General features: G+C 29.8%; 5 protein-coding genes across 14 annotated transcripts in view; 2 read left to right on the forward strand and 3 right to left on the reverse strand.

Moving 5' to 3' along the window:
- The window catches only part of LOC124424328 (tachykinins), a 45,025-nt gene extending 43,082 nt beyond the window's left edge, over positions 1-1,943 (forward strand). For all 3 annotated transcript variants that reach the window (XM_046963231.1, XM_046963234.1, XM_046963232.1), the window contains one exon: positions 1-1,943. This exon is cut by the window's left edge and continues 1,082 nt beyond it. The gene's annotated coding sequence lies outside the window, so the exon portion shown is untranslated.
- Positions 1,944-2,272: 329 nt separating this feature from the next.
- On the forward strand, positions 2,273-15,838 carry LOC124424330 (COMM domain-containing protein 4). 3 transcript variants are annotated; one of them, XM_046963237.1, is made up of 9 exons: positions 2,294-2,379; positions 7,669-7,734; positions 14,171-14,219; positions 14,303-14,374; positions 14,449-14,514; positions 14,636-14,675; positions 14,885-15,085; positions 15,222-15,368; positions 15,458-15,838. In XM_046963237.1, the coding sequence occupies exons 3-9, from the start codon at positions 14,217-14,219 to the stop codon at positions 15,493-15,495; spliced, it is 567 nt and encodes a 188-aa protein (XP_046819193.1). In that variant the 5' UTR covers positions 2,294-2,379; positions 7,669-7,734; positions 14,171-14,216; the 3' UTR covers positions 15,496-15,838. The 3 variants fall into 3 exon arrangements, with proteins under 3 accessions (XP_046819192.1, XP_046819193.1, XP_046819194.1); XM_046963236.1 differs by lacking the exon at positions 7,669-7,734 and having other exon boundaries at positions 2,273-2,379; XM_046963238.1 differs by lacking the exons at positions 2,294-2,379; positions 7,669-7,734 and adding an exon at positions 12,456-12,474.
- Positions 3,055-7,336, reverse strand: LOC124424329. The gene is made up of 5 exons (XM_046963235.1): positions 7,015-7,336; positions 4,918-5,070; positions 4,233-4,354; positions 3,762-4,140; positions 3,055-3,542 (listed from the first exon to the last, which is right to left on the reverse strand). Exons 2-5 carry the CDS (start codon positions 5,066-5,068, stop codon positions 3,181-3,183), a joined length of 1,014 nt encoding a protein of 337 aa, XP_046819191.1. The 5' UTR covers positions 5,069-5,070; positions 7,015-7,336; the 3' UTR covers positions 3,055-3,180.
- LOC124424327 lies at positions 9,424-12,309 on the reverse strand. 2 transcript variants are annotated; one of them, XM_046963230.1, is made up of 4 exons: positions 12,123-12,309; positions 11,379-11,446; positions 11,079-11,248; positions 9,424-10,892 (listed from the first exon to the last, which is right to left on the reverse strand). In XM_046963230.1, exons 2-4 carry the CDS (start codon positions 11,442-11,444, stop codon positions 9,689-9,691), a joined length of 1,440 nt encoding a protein of 479 aa, XP_046819186.1. In that variant the 5' UTR covers positions 11,445-11,446; positions 12,123-12,309; the 3' UTR covers positions 9,424-9,688. The 2 variants fall into 2 exon arrangements, with proteins under 2 accessions (XP_046819186.1, XP_046819185.1); XM_046963229.1 differs by having other exon boundaries at positions 11,379-12,309.
- The window catches only part of LOC124424326 (protein tincar), a 225,844-nt gene continuing 218,084 nt past the window's right edge, over positions 15,701-23,460 (reverse strand). For all 5 annotated transcript variants that reach the window (XM_046963224.1, XM_046963227.1, XM_046963225.1 and 2 more), the window contains one exon: positions 15,701-23,102. In XM_046963224.1, the coding sequence (XP_046819180.1) occupies positions 22,035-23,102 (1,068 nt within the window). In that variant the 3' untranslated portion in view covers positions 15,701-22,034. The remainder of the gene's footprint in view (positions 23,103-23,460) is intronic.

The following is a 23,460-nucleotide window of genomic DNA, read 5'->3' on the forward strand; positions in this document are numbered from 1 at the left end:
ATCGCAATAATGCGATCAATTTTCCTGTAAACATTTCTTTGATAACCATTAATTAATTTTTAATTTGCTTTTTTTTATTTTATTTATTTTTTCCATACATTTTTGAAGTTATGATCATTAGTATCTTTCAGAAGTCATAAATAACATTGTTGCAATAAAAGTTTCTTAGTTTCACAACTCGATAAAATATCGATGATAAGTTAAGTACCTACATTGTAAATGCTCATTGGATTTGTACTGATAATCTATGATTTTTGTTTGGCTAAAATATCGATTTCCACTTTAAAAAATTATGACTTCTTTATGTTGACAATAGCGCCCTCTATAAAATAGCTGCAATAAATTTCTTCCTCAAAACACTAGTAACTTTTATATGAAAAATTTGTTTATTAAATCAATAGAAATGGAGATATTTAGGCATATCGTTTAAAATGAGACACCCTATATAGGACTAGATAGGAATATATTTTTCTCTGAATGTTATAAAGTAGATATATCTACATCTATATTTGTGTACCTTGTAAAAGTGATACTTTTTCTTTTAATACCATACTTTGGTCATCTGCAATGCTAAAGCTTGCACAATATTTGTATATCTAATTTAGTCCTAAACGTACCACTATTAGCAAGAATTTATCTTATACTAGTATTCATATATTTCCAAAAAATTTGAACTGTATACCTCCCTATATAATTTCTTAGAATAGCAAATGCGAGTCGAAGTTGAAGGAAACTATTACCAAAAATATCAAACTAATGAGATGGGATGGAACAGAATAAGTGTGATACTACTTTATATTTCTTATGCAGCTGATGTACCTGAAATGCACGAATTTCTTTCCTCTGTACTTTTCTAAAAACAATCGCTATTCCTTCTATAAAGTGAGATGTTTTTGGTGAATGCTTCTAGTAAGCTCGATCAGCAGATTTCCTAGGCTGGAAGAGGAACAAGCTTTGTATTTTAATTCTTAATCTTAGTCCTAAACATAATCTAATATAGTCCTACATACTTTATGATTAAGACACAAATATGAAAGAAAAAAGTCTTTATTAGGCTAATGAATCTATCAGTAAGATAGTTGAAATATGTCTTACAATATTCTATGACTACAAAGTATGTAGATTAAAGAAAGCATCTCCTAACAATAAAATGCACCATTATCATATGCTTAGTGACCAAAGTATGGTAAACAAATAAAATAATGCAGAAGATTTTAACATATTTTTTTTCATTCTTTCAAGATTAAAATGTAGTAGATTCTTTAATTGAAATTTTCTAATTACAAAGAAATATTTTTATATCAAGTAATTTCTTCTAAATTTGGTAATGTTTAAATATACTTTGAAACATGTTTTATAATTTTTTGTAATGTCACTTATTAATTATACTTTTATTTAATGTTTCATATTCAAATAATTATTATATGTATTAATGACATCCTGTTATCCAGCAGAAGTTGTAAAATAACTGGAGTCATAGTACCTAAACAAATTTAATAAAATATACTGTCATATTTCTGTATATTATTAAATGTTAATGAACTTAGTTTTTCTGATCTATACTAAAACGTAATTCGTAATTTAAAAATATCCCATGTCATTCAAAATTGATTCTTTGTTTACTTGTTAATATTTCTTTAGAAATTTATCTAATAGATCAAAGTTACTTTTTAATTATATAATATCTTATATGAGAATTTAATTGTTAGCTATAAAGAATTCAAAATAATTCATGCAAAAATATGTTCTAATAGATTGTATTTTGGGCGAAATGATTGACTGGTTGCTACGATGAAAAAATTATAAAAGTGTATATAACGCAGAGAATAATTATGACGATTAGTAAAATGATTATTATGTATGTACACATATCGATGTACTATATAAATATATGTCTACGTACAATTGAATGAAGAACATATCAATAAATATAATTCATTATATCCATCCCCCATTTTTATTGCGTTGATATTTCATTAATAATATATACTGTCTATTATTGGAAGTCTTAAAACTTACCAAATATATTTGCAATTTATCAATTGTTTTCTACTTATTTTGTTGCGACTGCAGTTTTGTCTATCTCACGATTGTCTCCAATTTCATCAGTTTAAAATTTTTGCCAGAATTTATCTAGAAGCCCTTGTATCTTTGGAAGAAAATGCTTTTGATTCACTATATTTTATAGCATTCAAAAATATTCAAGTTCAATCTTGTCTCTTTATTGATTGAAAATTTCCCGCCATACGTCAGATATTCATAGAGGGATACAATACAGTGTTGCAACCTTCAGAAAAAAAAATAAGAGTGTTGTTATTGTGACTTATTGTGATTCGTGCAGTGTATTTTCATCTGTTTTTTATTAATCTTACAACATTTGTAAGTGTTTTCTTTGTTTTTATTTTCCTTCAATATTCGTAACATAATCTACTAAATAGAAATAGTAATTATATGTATTATTGTACAAATTTGCAATTTTAATGAAAGACAAAAGTTACTGTAGTGTACTGTTACTTTCATTCTTTTTTTGTATAAATCTTATCTATTTTATGATTTGTATTACCATTTATTTTTAATATCTTTCATTGATAGATATATCATTAATTTGTTTAATATTAATAATGTATTTAAGATTTCAAGTTCCTTGTTAAAGATTAAATTATGACAGTTTATAATTATAGGTTATATATGATGTTTAAATATCATGAAATTATTTAAAAAGTAAAAAATGTGAAGTTAAAAAAAGTGATAGTATATTTATTTAAAGGAGATATTGATAATGTTCGTTTATCATTTAAGATAGAAACACAGTTGGAAACATTTGTAAACATCTATTCCTTTTAAACGTTTTAACATTTATATACAGGCTACATAAAGAAGATGCATATATTCTTTATTCAATATAATAATATAATTGCGTGAATAAAATAACAATAATTTGAAGGAAGTTAGAGGATAGATCTATGGACATTGGATATTGGATATCAGAAAAGACGATAGAACGAGTGATTGATTACTCAATCGATGCTTAATAATAAATAATATAGTATAACATAAAATAAATACTTTTTATGAAACTGCAAAGATAGTTTTTGAATAGAAATAATATCAATTAGTTTATCGACTTTACAATTTCTTCGTAGAAGCAAATAACTGATTTTATTGGTATTTTAAATCAACTTATCCATCCCATGGAAAGAAGTCCTGTTTTTCTTTTGCTGGATCATTGTCATGAAGATCATAATTATTAGGAATGATCACAAATTCTTCATTTATACTTCTTTTACCACCCCAAGGGTTAAAACCTTGTTTTCTAGACTTTTTATTAATAGGTTTTTCTTCTGATAATTGATCGGTGGAATTAATGTTTTTATCAATGACATTTTCGAAATTTAATGATTCATTATTTAAAGGTAACAGAAATTCCTTAATATCATTTCTTTTTCCTCCCCAACTATTAAAACCTATTCGTGATCTACTAGTTTTCATTTGTGCAGCACGTTTTTCATTTTCATCCAAGATTGTATATTCCATTGCATCGTCTGTAACATTTGGATGAGTAAGCTATTAGAAGATGTATTAGGTGGACCGGAAAGTAATGTCGTTTCTGCGTATGTCGATATTTGATTGTGATTAAAAATAAAAACTTGTTAAAAATTTATTCGTTTGAATGTAATTTAAGAAAGTGATATTATTTTCTGGTCCACTTAATATTTGATATTGAAATTATAATAAAGCAACATATATTATAGAAGGTATACCTTTTGGTAAATAAAATTCTATCTCTTCGTCAGGAATATTATTGATGTTCTTGTTTATGTCAATTCCTGTATTATCATTTCGCTTGCCTCCCCAACTATAAAATGGTGTTCTTCTCCCAAAGTTAGGCAATCTTTTGGCATATTCGACAAAGTTCTTATGAGCGTTCTTGTCAGAAAACGATTTGCTGCCTCTCATAATTAAGAAATTTGCTTTGTCATCCGAATATCCGTGAGCTCGTTTACCACCCCAGCTGTTAAACGGCATGCGAGTTGATCGTTGATTCTTTGATCTGAAAGAACTAATTCGTTTGCCATCCCACCGACTGAAGAAGGGATTTTTTGTTTCTTCAGAAAAATCCAACTCGCTCGATCGTAAGTTCTGGTTGAAATTATAAATACGATAATATCATAGAAAATTATCTGTTTTATTAAAATATCATATGAAATATATTAAATATAAATATGTCTTACTCGTTTATTTGTTGGTAAATATAACCATGAGACTGCAGGCAAAATCTTGCTATTTTTCAAAACATACAACATATTTGATCCCTCGACGAACCGTTTATTTATACTTTTTTGAAGATCATATTCTATAAAATTGTAATATTTTTATTAAACGATTGGCAAATGAATAGAATTAATTAATTTATATACAAAGTGTCCTAGAATAAGTAAGAAATATTTTAGAGCTCACTTCAATATATATAAACAATCAAAAAAAGTTCATATAAACATATGTCTTATTTGATTTTGTTTTGGAATAATAGTAAATATTATATAAATAATTATAATATAATTTTATATAAATATAAAAAGGATTTTCAAAACTTTAACTTTTTATAAGAAATTTGAAATGATTTTTTTGCGTTTGAAGACAAGCATGTAAACATTTTATTAATGATTGTCTTACCATCCCCATATGTTTCGATGTTACTCGGATTTGTTGGAAACTTCATTTATTTATTTCACGAAAAGACACTACGTCCAATTAATAAAATAATTATTATGATATATAATTCTTTATAACTCGAAAACAAAGTTAAATAGATCATATATTTATATGTACTTTTTTTTAATTATTTTGATATACCTATACCACCTTTAAATTTTTTGTTATTTCCCACTTATTCTGGAATAAGTATATTTCAATTACCTTTTCTCTCATCGAGATTCATCCCAAATAATCCTACCGAATTAACATCCTTATTAGTATCTGCGAATTTTTGTTGCACCGAGTCCATGGTTTCGGCATCTGAACTTCCGATAATCGCACGAGCGGTAATGATTGAAAGTAATAGCCACATGTCTAATTGTAAGATTCAAGAAAATGTTATTGTTTTATTATATTTCAATAAATTAAAATTTACACGTAATGATTTTGATTTTGATTTTGGTTTTGCGTCATTATCAATTTGTATTATTTTTTCGAACAAAAAAACAAAAAATATAATTAACTCTATCCAATTAATATACGCATCACATATTATTCATAAAAATTAATTTACCTGTTGTTAGAAAATCAAATGTATTTCGAAAATTAATTATTTTTCTTATGCAATAATATTTTCCAATAATTTACTTGACTCGAGTAGCAATTAGTGTTTCTTTTTATTTTTTTGTTACATATTTTGTTCGACATTTTTATAAGATATAATATGAATAAAAAAAAATTAATAAATATTAAAATAGATTAATATTAGTAGGGAACGAGTTAAACGTGCGCCGACGCGTCACCGTTATTCCGAGAGACTTCGATGAAAGCACTAAAGTGATTTCTCGTATAAAAAATTCTTTAACAATTCAATAATTTATTAAGCTATCGAGAACGAAGAGCAATTTCTTTTTGAATTCTTAATTCCGATTTGTTTATTGCGTGAAGTGAAATTTGAAAAAGTAATCTATTATTCTATATCTCTATATTATTTTATATCTCTGCCCTTACAAATACCATCCCTATGGCTCTCATATTTCGTATACAATTAGCAGATTGTTCTTTTGAGCGAAATTAAGAAAAGAAGAAAATATAAAGGGAAAAGTAAAAGCGCTTACAAGATTTAAGCTGACAAATACACACGCCATTCATATAATATTAAAAATTATATCTACTATTTCTTTCTTCTTTCATTCAACAAGCACTTTTTAATCTTTTTTTATTTTTTGTTTGTTTGTTACACCATATTAGGAATTTCTTTTATTATTTGCAGTATTTTCATGTTAAATGAAAATTCTATTTCTCTTTCCTTCTTTCTCTCCTTTTCTGTTTATATCTAGCGAATAAGGATCATTTTGTCTAATCATTTTGATTTCTAATTTTCTTTTAATATCCCTAAGATAATGTTCGTCTCGACCAATTTTGAATTTTTTATCAACTAAGCTCAAATAAAATATATTCACAAATGTAGACTTTTATATAGACGAAATAAAAACGAAAAAGCGCGTGTGGATACCCGTTATGCATGTTTTATCAATCATATTCGATCACCCCTAGTAAAGATTTTACGTGATATAAATAAGATATATACGTATGTACATATATAATGGATATGGTCGATTAGTGTTTACAAAATAATGTTTCAGAATGATTAAATTCTGTTCGATTAAAAAATTTTTTAAAAACGTTATTCAAATTTATAATTTAACTGTATTTTAATGAAAAAATATAATCATTGTTCCCAATATTTTTCTTCTTTTCTATCTTATTATCTTTTTTGTTTTTTTTTTCTCTGTCATACATTCCATAGGAAGATACAGGACAGTTGTTTGCTAATTTCGTTTTCTTTTTTTATCGCGCTGTAGAACATTTTTATGATGTGCATTAATCGATCGAGAGACGATGAGAGGAAGGTAGAGGGATAGAAAGCGCATAGTACAGTTTTGTGTCGAGAAGGTCGCGCGAAAATTTAGTTAGTACATGCTTTCAAAAGCCGTCACGGAGTTTCATATTCGTTTTTATAAATCGTTCATGTTTGCTTTTCAATGTATGAATACCTTAACGATGATTGTAAGAATAACGCGTTAATATATCATTGTTATGTTAATTTTAATATCGAATGAAAGAAAATAAAGGATCTATTAAAAAAGTTTTCTCATATAGAAATACAATAGAAAAATTTCATTCACATTGAAGTTAAATATTTTCTTCGTATTAAACATTTTTAATAATTTTATTTATAAAAGGATCGATTATATGCATCGTAATAAATTATTCAAAATAAAAAAAGAAGATAAAAAATATCGAACAATAACTTACCTAACTTTAACTTCGTCCAATTTTTTACAAAAATTTCACACGAAATAGATGCACTTTCTTTTTTTTCTATTATTATGTCGTACACAAATATGTATGTATGTATGTGTAAGTATTTATATATATATAAAAAAAATGTCGGTGCGTAAAGTATGTTAAAATACGACGATTAATGAAAGAAATCCTTTTTACTACTTTTATTTATGAAAGCTATAGACTGGTGTGGTATAAGTTGTCTAGTGGCAACTCGGGATGCGCGTCGCTCGTCTTATATGCTACGAGCAACCTTCCAATTGCGCAAAATCGTCCTCTCTTTGTCTCACACGCTCGATCACGCTTTTAACCTCCCACCTTCCTATCCTTTACTCTTATTTCGTCCTTTCCTATCCATTCACTTGATCCTCGTTTTATTCTTTTCTTATCCATTTATTTTAATTTTAATTTTTATATTTATATGTATTTTTATTTTCATTTTTATTTTTATTTTTATCTTCATTTTTATTTTTATTTTTACTTTTATTTTTATTCATAATCTTAAAGCGGATCATTTACACCTGTAAATAGTTTAGACGAGTTTTCTCATTTTCTTATTATCTTTCTCTTTGGTTTTTTTCTTCTTGTTTTTTATTTTTTCTTTTTTTTTCTTTCTGTTCCCAGCATTAACGTCACTGATCCGACGCAGGAAAAAGAACGGGAAAGAAGCAAAACAGAAGCTTTTTTTGTGTAGGTGTATAAAAATTTGTTCTCCCCATCGCGTGTTACTTAATGATTCTTTTCCACGATTTTCTTCGCGATGACGTATCCTCTGTATTGGTTCGTTCAATCGTTCACCGGCTCGTAGGATATTACTACAGGCTCGTACTTATTGCAAGATTTATATGGCCAGGATGGTTTTTACGATTTTATTTCAAAACTCAAAAACGTGTTATATGTTTTCACGAAAATAACATATGAAAAATTTACAAAGAAACAGTTTTCTCTTTCTCTCTTTTTTCTGGCTTTTCTTAGAAGAAAAAACAACGTATCAAAGTCAAAATATCCAATAATTTTTATTAATTTAATTTGACTTTTTAAGATTTTAAAACACGCATAAAATTTTAATAACAATATTAAATTACGTGTAAAAGAGGTTTAAGATGAGATTAAAAAAGATTTAAAAGAAAGAAGAACTTATGTATTCAAATCACCTTCGATTCTTATTTTCCAGTTTTTAAATCTTAATGATATACAAATAATTCGAAATGACTTTTTGTGATTATATTTTACAATATCTCAAAAGGACTTGGAAATTAATTGTGAAAAAAAAGAGAGAGTAGCATATGGTTATGCGATACTTAGATATATGCTTCTTCCACATTGAAAGATCACCATGTTCGTCTCGGTCATAAATTGTTGTCAAGTTAAGTTCATGACTTAAATTTCTTGTAAAAATATGGCCGATGTCTTCGTCTCCTGATGACAAAATTTTTATCTTTTTATTTATTTTTTTTATAAAAAAAATTTTATAGAAAAAATAATTTTAATTTTTAAAATTAAACATAAGCAGAAAGAAAAGAAAAGAGAGAGACAGAGAGAGAGAGAGAGAGAGAGAGAGAGAGAGAGAGAGAGAGAAAGAGAGAGAAAGAAAGGGAGGGAACTATTTTTCGTTTACGTCATTAATCGAAACATAACATAAGTACGCTTAACAAAGATAATTCTAATTTTTTTTTAACAGTAAGTACTTATTTATTCTTATTTTTACAATCTTTTCGTGATACCCGTGTATATTTTACTACTATAGTGTTCACACATTTGTCAGAAGTGTCATCGAAATTATCGTATTTTTTATAAAAAAAATTTTATAGAAAAAATAATTTAAATATTAGTATTAAAATAATACTCCCACACATATACTAATATTATAAAATTCTTTTTTCATAAGTAAAACAAATTATACATAAAAATTATACAAATAAAACAAATTATATATATATATATTTAATTATATATATATATATATATATATATATATATATATATATATATATATATACATAAAAATATTTAAAAAAATATTTTAAAAATATTTTAAGATAATGATTATTTTTATCATCGAATTTAAACGTTCGTTAATAGAATTAGTAATCATGGTACGGTGGACAAGGATGACAAGATAAGATTAATTCCACTCAATTGTTTTTGTACATGCGAATGCTTCTTCGTGACACTCTGTAGATGTTAAAATTCAATGGCGATGCGTATTAACGGATGAAAACGTATATGTGCGTTAATGTAAATGTACTTGAAGAAAAAAAGAAAAAGCAGAAAAAAAAGAAGAGAGAGAGAAAGAAAGAAAGGGAGGGAACTATTTTTCGTTTACGTCATCAGTCGAAACATATCATAAGTACGCATAACAAAGATAATTCTAATTTCTTTCTTAACAGTAAGTACTTATTTATTCTTATTTTTACAATCTTTTCGTGACAGCCGTGTATACTTTACTACTATAGTGTTCACACATTTGTCAGAAGTGTCATCAAAATTATCGTATGTTCTTGCTTTCATTGCTTCAATATCTTCCAAAAAAAAAAAAAAAAATAAAGATAAAATTGATGCTGTCCGAGATAGAATCTCCTTAACGTTTATCAATGTTTTTAATGTTATAGGATAAACGACCTTTCAAAGAGAGTTCACTGCGTTAATCCACGTTGGATTTGAGTCGATCTTCTTCTAAAGAATTACTCGAATAAGTTCTCTTACCCTTAACGACGTAAAACTGATCATATTTTCTGAGCAATTCGTCAAGGACGTTTCTACGATCTCTGTTAGTCATGAACATATTATTTTCCATGATAAATTTCATAATATCCTTGCATTGTTCTTTAGTGCATATTCTAGAATCGATCAATCGTTGAATAATTTGTTTAGCAGTCTCGAGAGAATCGAACGATTCGTCATAATCTATCGGTATGATTCTGGACTTACGTTGATCTATACTCTTTGATTTCTTTTTGTTTTTGAAAATAATGAAGGGTTCCTCGAATATGTCATAAATGTCCGAACGTTTGTCCTTTTGTTCGGAATCTGAAATGGCCCTTTCAAGATTCTTCATCAAACGTATCTTTTTGGAATCATCAATATGACAGGCTAAATTTTCGCAAGAATTTCTTTTCGTTCGTAAACGGTATTGTTCTTTGGACAAAGTCACGTTGTTCATTCCATTTAGAAAAGAACTTGTATTTTTATTAATCATAGTCATGTAATACGTAGGTCCGTTGATTACTGAACGTTTTTTTATTTTCTCAAGTAATTTCGTTTCTAATGTCTCCTTTTTCAAATTTTCGTCTAATGTTGAATATTCGCGATTCTGAACATGAAGTTTCTTTCCTCGTGTTAAAACAAATGGTTCTTCTGTTCTCTCAAAATTACGTATCAACTCTTCCAATTGACGAGTACCCAATTCAATAGCCTTCCTTCTCTCTTCCTTTCTTTTCGATTCGTTTCTCTTGATCTTGGTATCCTCAATGAACTCTTCGTTCGATTTTTCGAGAAACTTCTCGCGATTATTTTCATTCGCTTTAGAAAAATCTTGTTCTTCGATTTTCGGCCTGAAGATTTTTTTTCCACGCGTCACGAAAAAAGAGTCCTTCTCGTTATTGAAATAATATGGTAGATTCTCTTCATAATCGAGCTCGATTTCGACCCATCTTGGTTCGTCAACATAGAATGGCTGTGGAATCGACCATTTCTCGATTTGCCTACGATACTTCCGAGTGTTACATTTCCGTGCCGATCTGTTGCATTCTGACGAAAGATCCAATAATATCTTCAAACTCGGACACTTTGATCTTTGTAGAATAGATTTAGCCATGTTTGGATACTTTTTCATCAAATCGGTTTCCCTGAAATCGAAAAATTATTCCAGATTATCGACCTTATGATTTAATTGTTCTTTGCAATAAACATTCAGGAATTTCTCTTTTTCTTTTTTTTCTTTTTATAAATTTAATAATTTATATAATTTAGTTGTTAAGAAAAATTACGAATCACTTGGACGGTTAGATGATTGTTTGACAACGATCCTTTACCCAATTACGGCTATTGAAGGTTGTTCCAAATCGAAGCTTTTACGATCTTCTTTGTTCTCATCTTCAATTAAATCCCGATTAACATTGTTCCCAAGGCTTCGATCGCTTCCTTTGTCAACCACTGATTGTTTTTCCGCATCATCGAGAGATATTCCACGGAGATATTTGATCTTAAAAAAAAAAAAAATGAAAGGAAAAGAAAGAAAAAAACAATAACAAATATTAAAAGGGCTCATTGCTATTATTCCTTTTTCTTTACGAGATAAAATTAATTGACAAAATTGTTTTTTTTTTACTAACCTCCAGTCCGTTGGTTGTCACCGTAGATAGTAACAATATTATCACAACGACCATAGCTTTTTCCATATCTGAAAACGATCATTTTTTTTTTTTTAAATCTATTGAATGCGCTTTCGTCAAATAGCACAATAAAAAATCGAACTTCGTTTTTTCTTTCACTATTTTTCATTCTCTCTCTCTCTTCCTCTAATTTTAGATACGCACACATCGTTCTTGGCTGGTAATGCGTCGCGAGAACTACAACGTGTTTGCGGTTAAGAGATAAAGCGCAAACAAGTTTAGTGACACAGGTGTTTTTCATTCAGGTTTCTACGCAATAATAGAGTGAAAAGACAAATTTTCTTTTTTTTTTTTTCCTTTTTTTCTCTATCCCTCCCCCATAACTTCGAATAGTTAACGAAAGCTTGATGATTTCGCGTCGGCATTAAAATCTAAAAAAGATGAGGACTTCGAATATAGTATTATATACTTGTTTTTTATTTATCCTGTAATTTCTAAATAAGTTTAAAGTAGCCTGATAACGTCATCAGGGCGTTTCTTGCGATATATTACTCGATGTACTACTAGTCATTCTTGTTGATAAAGTAAAGAGAATCTTGTAGGCTAAGTGATACATATTGGCGATAAGTCAGACTCAGTTTAAGTGGAACAACTTCGTGCTCGATCAGCCACGTAAGTGAAATGAGTCAAGCTTCGATCGAGCGAGACTATCTCTCTCACTCTTATTCTTTCTTTTTTTCTTACCTGTTGCTCCTGAATTTTTTCTTGATTTCTTTCTATCCTCTTCTTTTTCCTTCTTCTGCTTCTTTTTTTGTTTTGTCCGATATGGTTACCGCGATACGACTAGAACACGTTGGCCTCCTCGAAGAGAATGCCAAGACCGGCATTATTTCAACCGTATTTATGCTCTCTCCATTTTTTCTTTTTACCTTGGTTCGTCGATGACGGACGTCGCGGTTCGAAGATTTGGCGGATTGCATTGGGAATTCTTTTCTATTTCGCAGCGAAACCCACGTCAATCTTCTGGTCAGCAAGTGCAAACATTCGTCGTGCGTTGTTCGGTCCAACGGCCAAGGATCGACTTCTTTATGTTTAGGTTTGTCGTAAGGGAAATACGTGTTTCTATACAGGGTGATTCAATCAATGATTATTTTATTATTGTCTGTTTATATTGCTTGTTTCCTTCGATGAAGTTAAAGGGGATTCATTGTAATCTGTATATAAAAAAAATTTATCATAAAAAAATTACGTCAATGGTATCGTTGATGAAATTTTATCGCGGTATATCGTTTTTTATTTCTAAAAATTAATAAGAAAAAGAAATTCTGTTGAAAGATTTTTGTTTTAATTTAATATTGAATGAAAATTTATTTATATTTCACAATGATTGCAAATAAAATCATGATGATTTCGATAAATCGATCACATCCAACGCATTTGATTCCGTGTCTTAATTACCTTCTTGGGGTGAAATTTCATTGATAATAGATTTAAAGGGTTAAGACGGAAAAAAATATCTAAATTTTGTAGAAAAGAAAAGAAAAGAAAAAAGATATTTTTCTAAAATAAAAAGCCATATTATTGTCGATGCAAATGTTTGACTCATCTTGTATACCTGCCATATGCATCGTACGAATATATAAAAGTATGTATCCTTATATATCTTAAATGATTTATATAAAAAAAAGAGAATATATGCAATAGTTATTGAAAATGAAAAGAAAAAAAATTTGTAAAGTTTTACTGAAACACCCTATATACATCTGTGATATGTACACCCGTTTGTTATTTTTCTCACTCCCGGGATATTATTGGTAACTTTACTGACAGAAAGTATAGAAATTTTGATTATTGAAATAAAATTTCTTTAACGCATTAACACAGTTATGAAACGATCGTCGGAATTATAATAAACACTGTTGTCATGATAAAAATAAACAAAAAAATGGAAAAATTGAAAAACAACAAAAAATACAAAAACAAATAAAAAAAAATTATGACGAAGCTGACAATATAAAACCAATTGTTTTTTAATATAAATTGCCAGTAGCTTTTTTATCTTTCTTTGATTTGTATTTAGCTTGTTGTTCTTTCTCATTCATCTTCTCTTTCTTTTTTCTTTTTATTTTTTCTTTTTCTTCTTCTTATTTTTCTCTCTTTTTTGTTTTATTATTTTCTTCGTTTTTAGTAAGTAATACGATTATAAGGAGAAAATTCAACAAAGTGCTACGGTGTAAATTCGTTACCTTTTTCCTGAATTATTATCGATCTTTTCGACTAAATGTTTTATCACTGACATTTTTATATTCTCCGACAGTTCTTCATTTTTTTTTGTTTTCCTTTTCTATCTAATTTTTACATTCTTTGACAGTTTTTCTTTTTTTTGTTCTTCTTTTCTATGTAACGTGAACAAACATGTCCGAACAAATTTCAAAGATTATTTGTATTAACATAAATAAATATGCCTAGGATATTAGTGATTAAAAATCCTAATATGGTATGGATCGTTTAATTCGAATCGTTCGGATTATTTAAGAAATATTCTTGATCCGTTTCGTTCACAGCTATTAACTGGATTTAACTTCGTACGAAACATTTGGTTGGAATGATGAAAAACAGAATTATTTTCACGTATAATTCGAAATAATCTAGAACACACATAATTTAGCTGGACGTTTTAACTCACTTGAAATTAAATATTATCTTTAATGTTTAATTTCAAGCGTAAAAATTTTAAAACGTGATTTCAAAAATAAAAATATTATGTTTCTTTTTTATTTTTTTTGTTTCAGTTGACGAAACGAGTTGAATGAGATCATTCTAATTAATTAAATCAAAATGGTAAGATTTTTTAAATATGCTTTTACGATAAACGCGACAAAAATAGATAAATTAATTCGTTGCTAATAATTATTGATTTACAGAAATTTCGATTTTTGGGCGATGGGGATTGTCCCGATTGGTTATTAGCTGAAATTAATACGCTCTCGAGAATGGTTCGTTGAATTGTTTAAACAGAACATTAACAAACTTTTATTTTTTAATAATATAATACTTGATTTTGTTATAGACATCGATTAAAATGAAAACGTTGGGGCAAATCGTTATGAAGTCTTTGACAGAAGGAGAATTAGACGTAAGTAGGATATATCATAATAAAAACATTACTTTTTGTTATTTAATTTTAATTAATCACATGTTTTAACCAAATTATAATTTAACATTAAACATTTACTTTTCTCTCTCTTCAATTACAGGAGGAAAAAGTAAAAAAGATCACACAGGATGCAAAACTTGGTAAGTTGCATTTTGTTTTTTCTTTTATTTAAATTTTTTATTAAAGTTTATTTCTTTGATTTTAAATATTGAGAATTGTTAAAAAAAAAAAATTAAGAAGAATAATCATTTACTACCGAGTAACAAATAAGCACGTTGTTAACCTCTGAAATAAGAAGTGAGCATTGCAGAGAAAAACCAATAAAATGTTTCCTTTCTTTTCTACACAGATTTAAGCGATGCGAAAGCTATGATTGCTGCATTGGAATTGATCTTCACCTCATCAGCTCGTTACGGCGTGTCTGCGGCTGATCTGAGCAGCGAATTGCAACAATTGGGACTTCCAAGGGAACACAGTACAGCCGTTGCAAGAATTCATACAGATTATTGTCCACAACTCATGGCTACCCTCTCCTCTCAGTCTTTAAGAGGTAAGATTTTTTTGTTTTTTTTTCTCTAAATATACTAAACAAAGAAATAATATGCAACGCGTATCTAAGTGGCCAATCCAAATAAAAAATGAATAAACAAGATGGAAATAATAATAATGTTGGAACTTATTTCCAGTGAATCGTCTTTCGTCCATCAAAGTTGTATCCTGCGATGATTCTTCGCCATTCTCGGCGGTCAGCTTGAAAGTGAAAAAAGTTGATGGTAACGAGGAAGAATCAACCATTAATATTTCCAAGGACGACGTGCAGATTTTAATTACGGGTAATTCCTAGGATAAGAATTATAACCGATTATATTAACTTATTTAATTGACATCAATATTTCTTAATAAAAGATAATCATTATTTTAGAACTTAAAAAAGCTCGTACGTTAATGGAAAGTCTCTGAAAAATCTTGACAAATTATTATATGGGACGTCAGATTATATTGTTCGACGGGGATAAAAATTTTTGTGATACGTGCAATTGTCGTTAAATGATCATTGCAATTAGCGATCGAGATTGCAATAAATATTGTGATCTGAATTATATAACTGAGATATGTTATTAATTATTATATTATAATTATATTATAATTTAAGAGTCACCGGCGATCCGTCGAATAATTTATCTTTATTCTCTTTGTAAATGAATATACAAAGTTTACATTTAGTTTAATGGTTTATACGATGCACTTGAATAATATTCATACATTGTGACAATAATAATGTCGCCGTTATAATTGCGCTTTATCTCGTTTCTTCGTTCTTTTTTTTCTTTCCTTTTTTCCTCCGCTCAGTTCCTCTCTTGTCTTTACACAACAACAATTCTTATACATACTCATTGTCGTCCTTAGTACGATTGGAATGATCGGAACACGTTAGAGATCTTATCAACGATTTATCATTAATCCACGGAATTAACTAGCGAACCAGTTCAGAATTCCTAAACTTATTTATCATCGTATATCATCGAATTGCTTTGTTGCATCAGCCTTCGTTCTCATTTCATTGAATTTCGTTCGATTCGTTAAAGAGGTTGTAATGAAAGCATAACAATTGTAATAAGTATAAAAAATAAAGAATAAAGAATAAGAATAAAAATAAGAATGATAATAATAATAATAATAATAATAATGGTAACAATAATTATGTTAGTCAAAAGAGACAGATCGCGTGAACGATGCAACTGAAGATGATATAAAATATATATATATAAATTTATATAACTATATATATATATATATATAATATATATAATATATATATATATATATATATATATATATATATATATATATATTATATATATATATAGGCCTAAATCTTCGTGAGAATACGAATAGAATCAGCATACGACGTAAGTTTGAATGATAATCGTAGTAGGTTTCTTATTTCTTCTTATTTCCTTTTTTCTTTTTCTTTTCCTATTTTATTTTCCTTTTCGAAGTTACGAATATCAAGAGCAAGTAGATGATCGATTATCGGCTCGTACAATGGACAACGATGCTCCTAGCTAAACGAAGGATATTTAAAGAAATTCGTAGAAGGAATACCTTTGGCATCGTGTGCTCCATGAGTATTCTGAGCGCGCAAGCGATAGCATTAATTGTAAATTTGAATAAATACCAAAGCTAGTCTAATCAGTCTTTATACAATTATTCGTACACATTCGTTTTCCCTCTCTCTCTATCTCTCTTTCTCTCTCTCTCTTTCTCGCACTCTTATTCTCTCTCTCTCTCTCTCTCTCTCTCTCGCATTCTTATTCTCTCTCTCTCTCTCTCTCTTTCTTGCTCTCTTTTCATCCATTCGACTCAATCACGAACTATTTACAGTATTTGAAATGGGTTGCTCGCGAACGACGTATGTATGGATGTATTTATGTATGTATGTATATATGTATGTATGTACGTATGTATATATTGTTGTTGTTTTAACTCTCTCGCGGTTATATCTTCGCTCTTAAAAAACGCGATACTCGGAGGGCCCAGAACGGTCCTTCTCGACGTTACTTCTTGAAGTCTAGGATCTGTATGATTAAAGAACTTGGCCGATTAAGAATGGACTTTCTTCTTTTTCGAACATTATATATATAAACATATTCATATTATTTTTTTCTCGTATGAGAATGTGAAATTATCATTTTTTGTTTCGTCATTTGATCGGATTTTACAATCGGAGTTCGGAGCCATCCTTTTGGACAATGTCTATCGTTGTCTAGGTTTTCTCTAGTCAGTTATCTAAGAAGGAGACAAGGAAAAATTTATGATCGATGACACTGACGACGCTAAACGTGGTAAAAAAATAATTCTAGGAGAGTCGTGCCGCTAACGGCACGTTGGCTCTCTACTCTTCTTTTTTTTTCTTTCTCTATTCTTTTGTGGATTTCGAAGATTACGATAATGATTCGCGTCGCTGCGATTATCTCGTCATTTTGTTCCTTCTATTTATTATTATTATTATTATTATTATTATTATTATTATAATTATTACTATTATTATTATTATTATTATTATTATTATTATTATTATTATTATTTTGTTTTCTTTTCTTTTCTTTTTTTTTTGTTCAATGTGCAATTGCAGTTATCAAAAGATAGATTTTTCTTTTCTCTATTTTATTTGAACGTCTCATTGATTTGAAGGAAAAAAAACAAAAAAAAAAATAAAATATAGTTTCGTTCGTCGCAGCGACACGACTCGCAACACACAAAGGAAGTAAATTCGCTTTTACAAAATTGCTATATCTCGTTTTCTAACACTGAAAGAAACGGACATCCGCACGTTTGTCTCGTTGCACTCGTTGAAAGCGATTCTTTGGAGAATAGAAAAATCTTCTTCCTTACCTCCGTTTAAGAAATTTATTTGAATTCTCATAATTGAAGAAGAATCCTTCAACGAATACACACTGTCAAACTGCTCACCGTACACGGAGAAATTCGTTGATAACAATTTCTTATAGATTGAAATTCTATCACTCGGATAAGAAGGGAAGTTACAAAATCGGTCTCGTGAGAAATCTAGAAGAATATGTTAATTATATCTCTTTTTTCTTCCTTTTTTTTCCCTCTCTTTCTCTTTTTATGACATGTTCGAAAACGATGATAATGATGATAAAAGATTTTCGCAGATGAAATGATGTGTCCTTTTCTTGATCAATACTTCTAAATATTGCCGAAGATTCCCGAGAAAAGTGAATTGCATGGTCCTTGCAGATGATGATATGTACAATCGACATGGCGAAGCGACGTTTTATTGAAAGTTTCGTAAAAAATGTGTGCGTTTGAACCGACGCTCGTGATTAATTAAATTCATTGGTCATAAAAGTATCGCCTTTCGATTTTTACAAACAACGAATACGCGCTAAATCGATACAAAGAAAATGATTTTGTATCAAAGAAGCTATTTCTGTATGCATGCCGTCAGTTCTCGTTTCTTTATTTTTTGTTCATTTTTTTTTTTTTTACTTTTTCTTTTCCCTTTCCTTCTCTAGTATTAAATCGATCTATTATTTCTTTCTTTTTTGTTCAATTATAGTAAAGTAGCATAGCATTGATGTGTCCAAGGAAAGTTCTTTGGTTTATGAAAATTCTCTTACTAGCCGCAAAGCAAAATGTAATATATATTCTAAAAATCTCATCGTTTCTGAATTCTAGAGAGACAGAATCTAACTCTGATAGAATCGCACACAATTTAATCTTTAGTATAGCTGTTGCTTTTCGTGTTAGTTTCTACATTTTTTTTAAATAATCCTTTTAAGTTTTATCCTCGCTAATGCCTTATAGTCGATTATAAATATTCGGTGCATGTGCTTCATAAAAATATTTTCGTTCTCATCGAAAAAGTGAATAATATCTTTTCATTAAACTTTGATCTGAAAAAATAGTTGAATCTGATATTATCGGGTTATCGTGCCATTGTTCATATAATAGGACTTTTGGATTTTTTGTAACGTATTCTTCAATGAACTGCATGTAACATAATAAACGTGTTTAATTTAACATGATAAAAACACAAAAGATCCTTTTTTTCTTTTTTAATTAAATATAATACAAACGTGGCCAATGTGTATTTGATCATTATCTGATCGATATAATTATTGATAAATACGTGTTTTTTTGTATCAATCAATCAAATCATGTTAATTTTTATTTATATATAATATTTCATATCAAATATGTCAATATTTCAGGATCAACCAAAAATAATAATATATAAGTAATCCAACGTATTTTTGTTTTTTAAATTTTAACACAGTTTTTACTATAAAACAAGCAGTTCATTTTATAATTCGATACGTATCGCCCTTCTTCTATTTATTCTCTTTAAGATCTATTTGATCTTTACAACGATAACATCAAGAAGTACGATGTTTCTTTCTTCTTTCTTTCCAAATATCTAGTGTTTCGTCGGGTTTCTCATTTTCACGTTACTCGGCCATTTTCTCTTATGGCATGATCTACTTCTCTAGAATCAGTTGTATACTTTTTGATCGCGTGACTGTAAAAGCGATTATATAATCGCGAAAGAACGCAAATTAGCGAACGATAATTCATGCGAGTGGATACATCTCAGCATTAGTATTTTTCTTTATCTTTTTTTTTCTTTTTTCTTTCTTTCTTTCTATTTCTTTCTTTTAACGAGTTAAATACAAGTGGTTACCATCGGGTAATTAACATACGTTAGATATCGTTTTTTTGTCTTTTTTTTTTGTTTTTATATCTGTGGAAAGGACGAAATAGCATGGCAGTTGATAAAATAAGTAAATACAAACGGAGATTAATTCTCACGATAAGTGGCAGTTATCGTTCCCCTAGCCATTAATTAATAAAAATCGTATACGCCGATCTTGAGTAACACACTTTACAATTTTTTTTTCTTCTTGTATTTTCTGTTTTTCTTTATTTTTCTTTCAATAGAGAGAGTGCACGAGAAAATGGTTGCTCGTAATATTAAGTAAATTATCACAACGCAATTAATACACAATTGATGAATTATTCTATTAATACACAATTGATCATTAAAAATAATTAACAACGTGTTACGCAAGACTCGGCATATGCGCAACACACGATCATTATTTTCTACATAGGATAACTATTACTAATGTCCATTATCCCATTTGATCTTTCGGTGATTCATTTAGAAACTCTACTCATGGATCGTCGTAAGTACGTATACAACTTTGCGGATAATAATTTTCTTTTATATCCACAAAGAGAGCAATTACATAAATTGCGTTGGTACATTCGACAATGTATATCTCTTTCATGACAAATCATTAAAATCGTTCATTCTTAATCCTTAAATATACGCAATATATATAAAGCATTAATACGATTCAATCATAGAAAAGCATTTTTATCTTAACAATTATCTAGTCGCGTTTGTATATACGTATAGGAATAAAAGATTCGTTCGAACGAAAGGGAGTTTGTCTCGTGACAACACACGGCATTACTTGAAAGAGAATAAAAATGAAGATCGCAAAAGAAAAAGAAAAGAAAAGAAAAAAAAAAGAGAGAAATAAAACAAAAAGAGTTCATCGAGTTAATCTCCCTTTCGATCATTCACCGAAAATTCATAATGATCCGGAAAGCAAAAGAACAAAAAAAAAAGAAAAATAAATAAAAATAAAACCGAAAGAAAAAAAATGAAATAAGAAAACAAGTTACCTTCGGTATAATGTACATAGTATTGACGCATTAACAAAATTTACAATTATTAATTATCGGTAAAAATGGATTTTAATTAACGGTAAAAAGATTTTTACATGCTTACACGGATGACGCGCGTGAACGTTTCCAAAAAGATCGCCCCTTTAATTATTATTATACTTAATCCATTCTATACACGCGCACGAACCTTATTTAAAGCGATACGATTAATTCTTGTGTTTGTGTCTGTGTGTATCTATGTGAGTATATGTATGTACGTGCGTGTTTTTTTTCTTTCTTTTTCCATCATTATTATAACACCGTATAATTATGCTTGATCTCTTTCCCGTTCCTTCTTAATAATTTCTCCAACATTAAACGTGGCACGTAACTCCCTTTATACATCGAACACTTTCCCGTAAGAATAATCAAAACGCAAGAGATTTCTTATTAAATTATAAATATATCTTAGCGAATGGAACTCGAGCGAATGGAAAAACCTTTCACGATAACTTCGTTTTAACATCACGATGACCGTTCGATCAACCTCCATCTGTAATTCTTGAGATCGTAATTAATATTGATATTTTTATTGCAATTAAATAGTATTACATTAATTGTGATCACAAACATGGGATATGTCCACGAGAGAACAGTTATATTTCCTCTATTATGCTCCCTCCCTTTCCCTTAATATTATTATTACTATTATTAATATTATTATTATTATTATTATTATTATTATTATTATTATTTATTATTATTATTATTATCATTAGAACTTCGTGATCGTCGTCACGTAAGATATCAAAATTCTGTAGAATTTTGAGGAATTTCAGAAGAGTTTCTGCGAGTGGCAGATGTTGACATGATATGTTATTGTATTATGAATTTAAAAGATTGAGTCTGAAAATACAAGAGTTTCAAAGATATCCTCGCAAGCGTTTTTATCTATGACGATGATTAAATTTGCTAATACGTTTACGAGATTAAATGAACGTTGATCGAACAGAAAGTGGTCATCCTGAAAAGTTATCCAATTTTTCTCGAAAGTATGTGAAGACTATTATTTTCTCGCACTGGTACTTCTTCGACCTTGGGTCTACAAGAAGTACTGTTGATGCTTTCCTACTGCGTTCTACGCGAAGCGTTTCATAACTTCGAGTCCATTTTCGTGGGATCATATTAAAATATAGATCCATAGGGGTCGTCGCTGTGTTAGCGGCAACACGACGAAATTGCACCACAGCTCCTCTAGAAATAATATTCTAGCGAAAGGATTTGTCACATATTTAATGTGGCAAACAGGTATCCGAGTCTCCGCTACTTGCCATAGAGAAATTAGCCGAGTCTCGATCGCTCTGTTGTCTTATCTGAGCGGTAACCGACAGCTTGTTGTTGTTTTGTGGTGCTTGTGGGAAGGTATGATGACCTGGCAGAGCCCAAGGCTGAGTGTGAAGCTGAACGGGTGGGAATCTCTTGACGAAAGGATTACCAGGACCACCGTGTATCAACCTGACACCGTTGTGATGCGACGGTAACGTCGTATGAGCTGGTACAGTCGCGTGTATCTGTGGCGGTACAAATGTATGTCTTGGCACGGATCCACAGCTGCCAGTGGACCCACTCATGTTCGTGCCAGCCATGCTGTGCGACGCATGAGGCAAGGGCATGGTGGAACAGTGTGGATACGTGACAATAGGTTGTGTTGGATAATGGGGTAGGGTAGCCGAGGAAGCCTGAATACGAATATCATTGCTTTCCGTAAATGAGGTCATCCTCATGTTGGTAGATCGACCAAATGGTTCTTCGTTTGGATTCAATGGTTCTGTTAGTTTCGTTCTCGACAATTTTCGACGTATTACAACCGTTGCTTCGTTTGGATTTTCGAGAATGACGGCTGGACAGCCACCGGTTAGTTCGTTGTTGCCGGTATTGTTGAACAGAGGTACGTGATTTGCATATTGTGGAGAGGAGAAAGATTGGCTGGTGCCTGGTCGACTATTTGGTGGAGAAAAAGTTGTATTTGCTGTCGGTGGTTGTGTTCCACGCTGAAGTGAGCAGCTCCGCCATTGTTCTCGTGGTTCTTCGCGTGTTTCACCAGTTAAATCGTCCACGCTTGTTGCTCGTCGTTGAGACGAGCTACTTTGGCTGGCATTGCTGGCGTTACTTGCATTACTGTGTACGCCACTTGACGATGTTTCGCTGTTGCTGCTGGTATTACTGTGGCCTATTACCGAACTGGTACCACCGGCGTCCAGTGGCGGAGAATTGGAAGAATCGGAACGTGGTGTCAACTCGTCATGTGGCATACCGGAATCCGCTCGGCGTAGGCAACGTGGTGTTTGACCACCGTTCATCTGAAATAATTCGAAATTAGATAAAATCAAACAACAGATATTTAAATAAATGAATATAAAAATATGAAATATACGTATTATGTATGATCAAAAGACAATGACAACGTACATGATTTGGAGCACAGGTTCTCTAAAAAGCTTACCTCGTTTCATGCATTTTTACGCGAACAATTACTTTTTTCTTTTTTTTTTTTCAACAAACTTGCTCTATCTTATAACATTAAGATTAACGAAGAATATTCTCGATAATGAAATATTGAATCGTCACTGCAAATCTATTCACATAATCCAATTACTATTCTAATCTATCGAAATAAGTATGTAATCATTTGAAAGAAAAAAGAGAAAAAAAACAAGA

Source organism: Vespa crabro, chromosome 5 (assembly GCF_910589235.1).
Source record: "Vespa crabro chromosome 5, iyVesCrab1.2, whole genome shotgun sequence".
Taxonomy (NCBI): Eukaryota; Metazoa; Arthropoda; class Insecta; order Hymenoptera; family Vespidae; genus Vespa; species Vespa crabro.